The sequence below is a fragment of the Merops nubicus genome, unplaced genomic scaffold, assembly GCF_000691845.1.
Source record: "Merops nubicus isolate BGI_N331 unplaced genomic scaffold, ASM69184v1 scaffold13969, whole genome shotgun sequence".
Lineage (NCBI taxonomy): Eukaryota > Metazoa > Chordata > Aves > Coraciiformes > Meropidae > Merops > Merops nubicus.
The window spans coordinates 1,234-6,923 of record NW_008630261.1 but is presented as its reverse complement, the minus strand read 5'-3'; the positions used below and the strand labels follow the sequence as shown (position 1 = coordinate 6,923).

General features: G+C 47.8%; 1 protein-coding gene across 1 annotated transcript; it reads right to left on the bottom strand.

Annotated features, from left to right (window-relative positions):
• Window positions 1-1,837: 1,837 nt before the first annotated feature.
• Window positions 1,838-5,378, bottom strand: ADPGK (ADP-dependent glucokinase; the record flags this gene model as incomplete). Its single annotated transcript, XM_008947234.1, has 5 exons — window positions 1,838-2,386; window positions 3,031-3,129; window positions 3,946-4,142; window positions 4,942-5,062; window positions 5,316-5,378. Coding segments are annotated over 5 exons (1,029 nt in total), but the record flags the coding sequence as incomplete, so codon positions are not given.
• Between the last annotated feature and the right edge of the window lie 312 nt (window positions 5,379-5,690).

Genomic DNA, 5,690 nt, shown 5'->3' with positions numbered 1-5,690 from the left:
ATGTTAATTGCACTAGAGAAGAGCACAATTAATACAGCTCAAAACATTTGACAATCAAACTCTGCTGATTTTAAAGGCCCCTAAGGTGATGCTGGTCACATCCCTGCCAATGTTTTTTGGAAGAGGAAAGTGAAACACAGCAGTGGGACCGTTGCTGGCGGCAGCTTGTGTGTGTTTAGATCTGTTTTGGTTCCAGCTGGAGGATCCACACAGCTTGCTCCCATGTCAGGAAGCGGGACCCAGCCTGAGCGAAGGCTTGGTTCTCCAGCTGGCTTTGGTGGCCCTATGGGGTCGCTGCCCAAAAGGCTACCATCAAAGGTTGAAAAGTAACCTTGCTAATGGCCACAGAACTTTGAGACAGCTGAAAGGAGGATTTTTAGATTTATTTTTTCTCTAAGAAGACTAAACCAGGATCCTAAGTCACACACGGATGCAGACCCTCCTCCCCTCTGGATGCAGACTGACCTAGAGTGTCCTCCTACAAATTGTGGTGTGGCACAGGCCTGCACAGACACGCTGGCTGGGTTTGATCCAGTTACACTGAAAAAATGGGTGTGAAAGCTATGCAGATAGGCTTGAAGGTCCTGGAAGTGGACAGAGACAAAACCGTGCTGGAAAGAGACCACAAAACGCTGGTGCCACACAACCTATGTGAGACTGTGAAGAGAAATAAAATACAAGCAAAGTCTTTAACAAGGACACACAGTTCCTTTTTAATTTCAAAGGCTGTCCAGAGCAAAGAAACTATCAGTGACCTAGTCAAAGAAAACAAAAAACAACCCAAACCCACCCTAAAAAACTCCTCACTTCAGTTTTACCTGGAAGATGCTGCTTCAGCTTCTGGGGCCTTCTCTGATCTGTTATTAACCCTTCTGAATGGAGGGCAGGAAAAGGAAGAAAACTGCACGAACATTCTCAAGCAAACAAAAATCAGTCTCCAGCCCTCGGCAGCTTTTCTGTACACCACCAGATAAAGCACTCACTGCAAAGAACAGCAGCTGTGACCCCTCTGCTGGAACTCTTGGTATTTAGTGAACAGGAAACACTAACGGTTTGTGGTCTACCTGGCAAGAAAATAAAGCTGCCTCCCCAAATATAAGCCTTCATTGTCTTCACTTCTAGTCACCCCAAACTAACCACAGGCTCCCAGGGCTCAGGTGAATACCTTCAGTCACAGAAACCAGGTACCCCAAACAATATCACAGCCTTGAGGTGGGTTTTCTCTGTGCATTTAAGGAGCAGGGACAAGGTGTGTCACATTTTGGGACTTCTGGCTCCCTCCAGTGCTGAGGGCACCGAGGCTCGGAGAGGTAATTTCATCAGGAGAAGGTTCTTCCATCCCCATCACACGGAGCAAGCGGAAGGTTTCCTCTTGCGACAGGCTGTGAGGAGATGACGCAGGAGCCTTTATCTGTCACTTTCCAGAGGTGAGACGGGGCCCAGCACTGCCCAGCTCTCCCTGGGATCCACAGGCAGGGGATCCTGGCTGCCATGCTTCCCGGCGCTCATGGACACAACCCGCTTGGGGTTACAGACAGCAAAGCCACACCAAACAGGGGTTTCAACACTCGCCTCCCTCCCCGCAGGCTGAAGACAAAGCAAAGCCAATTTTCACATTAAATAACCTAAACGTCCCACTGGGGTCACTGCCAAGCGACTGGAATGTGGCTGACAGTTTATACCTGGAATTATTCTTTGGCTCTTTTTCAGTTCTAGCCTGAAAACACAGCACGCACCCTGGCTCTGTCCTGTGCCACCGCCGGCTGGAACCCTCCTCCGCGGTTCCTCGGGCACCGCACAGCATCGGAGAAAGGAACAAAGGAGGGTCTGAAGTCTTCTACTGAGGATAAATCTCGGAGTATAGGAGTCCTTCAGCTGAAATAGCATCCCCGAGTCCCACGGTCCGGACAGGATCCTTACACACCAACACGGGAGTGAAGTGGAAGGAGATGCCATCCCTGTGCCAATGCACCACCGGCTCGTCTGGATTTAATGAGATTTTGGAAGGCGCCTCGATCTGGGAGGTGACAAACTCCAGAGGAGCTTTGAGAAAGACTTTGCTGGTGTCGATGGTGTCGGTGGCACAGGCCTGAGTCCCCGCTGCTCTGGCACCGGCAGCCACGGCGGCCACCTGGTTGCCCCAGTGCCCATCCACCGTGACCAGGATGTGGTAGGCCAGGGTGTGGAAGTGGACCCGCGTGAGATCCGAGGCCCTCTCCGCTGTCTTCCCGTGCTCCTTCAGGATCCAGAAGAGGATGTCGCTGACCATCCCCATGTCGGGAATGCCGCTCCAGGAGGTGAGGGAGGCGTGGGGACCGGCGGCTGACTGCGTGAGGAACAGCAGCTCCTGCTCGTTCAGCCCGATGGAGTTCACCAGGGGAAAGACCTGCTAACAGAAACACGGGGACAACCAGTTTTCCTTCAGAGGGAGGACCCGGCTTTGGCTCCATTGCTAGCAGAAGGGAGCACCCCGTTTCCTGGAGAGCTGCAGGACAAAGTCACCACATGAGCTTCCCCAGCTCAATGAGTCAGAGGGAATTACTTAGCCAAGAACACGTTTCACACCAAGGGTGCATGCTTGTTTGGGCAATTAATTTTCTAGACAGGCATCTTGACGGTAAAGAGGAACAAAACATCAAATCCACGTGAAAAACACCACTGAGATTAAAGCTGTGTCAAGCTAAGCAAGGAGCCATCAGGATCTGCAGGAAATTCTGCACAGAAATCCAAGCTGGTTTTTTTTGAAGTTATGAACTCAGCTCAGATTCAACTACTGTTTTTTTTTTTTAGAAATCTCCAAGCCTGTCAAATCTAAACCAGTTGAAGTTACTTGTGTCTGTGGAGCTGTGAGTATTCTCCTTGGTCACCTTCCCCCCCATAACCGCAAAACCTCTGTCAGAGAACAGAGCTCAGCTCTGTTGCACAGGATTTTTACTGAATACAGTTGCTGAGTAAGCCCAGATGGGCAAAAAAAATCCTTACTCTGCTGTGAGACTGGAGAAAACTGCTAAAAAAAGAGCTTTTTGTTACCTGATGGATTATGTTGCTCATAAAATCTTGATCGGTCATACTGGCCAACTCTAGGTGTATGGGAATGCCAGCAGGGATATCGGAGATGGAGGCCACAGCCTACAGGGAAAGAAAAAACCCACCCTAAAACACAAATTCATGAAGAAACAGAGCGAAAGAGGTTTGACACACACATCCTTTGATCTTCTTTTGTAGGGATTTAAACACGATTCCAGATGAGATGACAGGTGACAGAACACACTGCTAAGGAGAAGAACTGAAAACTTCTGTTTCTCAGAATGGAAATTCCAGCATCCATCAGGAATATCTGAGCCTAATCTGCACCCAGCTGAGCACTTTTCTAAGGCAGTAATTCAGAAACCTCACAAATCTGAAGCAGATGTAGAACAGCTGATTCTAGGGCAGAGAAAAAGGAAAAAAATAAAGCTAGTGCAGTGCATTGGGCAGGGCACTCGGCTCTAAGTCAGGCAATGATCTGTAAATAAAAAGACAACTTGGTGTCTTTTTTGGGCTCAGAGGAGAAAGCTGCCTCTTGGATTATCTAACACAGATGCTGCTTAAAAATGCAAGTCTTTACTATAACCTTGATCATATTAGGATCTGGGATAGAAGAAATGTCATTCAGCCACTCGATAAGCTCGGTAACTATGCCAACATAGCCCAGCCAGACAAGCAGACCGGGTTTCTTTTTTCTTCCCTAGACAACCCACTGAATCTAAGAAACACCAGCATGACAGGATTAGGCTCCTGCTGCTCCTGCAGTTCACATTCTCCTTTCAGCATGAAATGCTGACAAGATTTGTGGGAGACATGAAGACACAGCCCACTTCAAAGTTCAAACCTGGGCAATGAAGACTGTCATGAAGTGTTTGCTGGAATGGAAGTGAAGGAGACACTGGTATGCCAGGGTCTTACCTCCGTAAGTCGTTTCTGCCGCATCTCCTTGCTCTGGCCCTCCATCATGTGAAGCCCTGAAAGCACCACAAGATCTGGCTGGAATTCATCCAAGCTGGACACAAACACTTCCAGCATATTTAAGGCGCCATTCGATAGGTCGTGGGAGAAGATGAAGCGGTTGGCGTTGGGCGCTTTCGCTTGGCCCCACTCTTCACCTAGGGTGGAACAGATGGAAAGGAACTCAGAAGAGAAACAAAATCAAACCACGTCTCTGGAGATCGTTTTGGGATATCCTGCTGGAAGGCAAAGGCACCATTTCACCATCTGACTCTGCCCAATGCACAGCTCCCAGCAGTCAGATGAGAAATCCTCCTCTTTTTCTCACCCTTTCACTTCACTCACTCCCCTTGCTTCCCTTAGATGCTTCTCTGCTCAGAAGGAAAATTCAATACTTGTTTGGTTGGGCAAGTTTTGTGACAGTTTCATCAGTTGTAGTAGTTGAGTGTGTGATTAGATGAGTGTCTCAACCAGGTCAAGGCATTTTACGAGTGCTACTCTGTCAGTTTTAGTAACCTCCTTTCAGCCAGGGGTCCATCAGCGTGGATGCTCTGGGTGCTGCTCCACATGGATTTTCCTTTTTTTTCCACATGGATTTTGCTGCTGAAAAAGTTTGATTAAGGCAATTGCCCAATACTTCCTCTTCTTCCCCAACAGTGTAACTCTTTTTGAAGCTGTATTTTGAGACAGGACCAGTAAAATCCCACAGTCAAAGGGATGTCAAGGCAGTATTAACAACTGTATTACAAAGGGAAAACGTTTCAAAAGACTTCTAGATGTCTGCTCACCTACCACAGCTCCCTGGAATTACCAGAGGAGCCCCATGACAACTGCCAGTACCCATAACTGACACAGTCCTTCTGGAATTAACTGATTCAAAGCCCAACAACTTCACAACCAGGAATATCTTAAGTGATATCTGAGTTCCCATCTAATGTTCAGCCTTTGGCAAGGTACCTGCTTGATACTCCAAGATGAGATGGAATTCATCCCTTTCCTGCATGGATTCAGGTGGGACAACCACGTTGTCATCAAGTAGTTCATGGAGTTTAGGACCAACTGGGCCACAAAGGAGGATCTAAAGAAAGGGACAAAACAATCAGGGCTTCCTTGCAAGGTCCCTTGCCAGCATTTGAGAGCATTTAAGCATCATCTAGACAACTGGTTTCAAAAAATCATACCTCAATTTTAAAAACTTGGCGATGCTTCTCAACTTGTAAGGTATGTTTCAACATAACTTAAGAAATAACTGCAAGATCCCCCAAATCTACAATCTATAACATGACCTCATTAAAGGCAAACGAACAGCATCATGTTTTTGGAACATGTACCTTCAGGTCTGGATTTGTTGCAAGCTTCTGACCAATGAGAGCAGCATTTCCTCCTACATAAAGCTGCAAAACAAACAGAAGAAGGTGTGGGTGAGCTTTGCTTTGAGAGCTCTGTATCCTGTCTTCAGAACAGGATAGAGTTTTTAGCTTTCTAGAAAAGGATCTAGCACTGCAGAATCATAGGATTGTTCTGGGTGGAAGAGACCTTTCACATCATCGAGTCCAACCATTCCCCCAGCACTGCCAGGGCACCACTGACCCATGTCCCTCAGCACCACACCTCCATGGCTTGGAAACCCCTCCAGGGATGGGGACTCCACCAGTGTCCCAGGCAACCTGGACAACCCTGTTGGGGAAAAAATTGTTCCTCAGGTC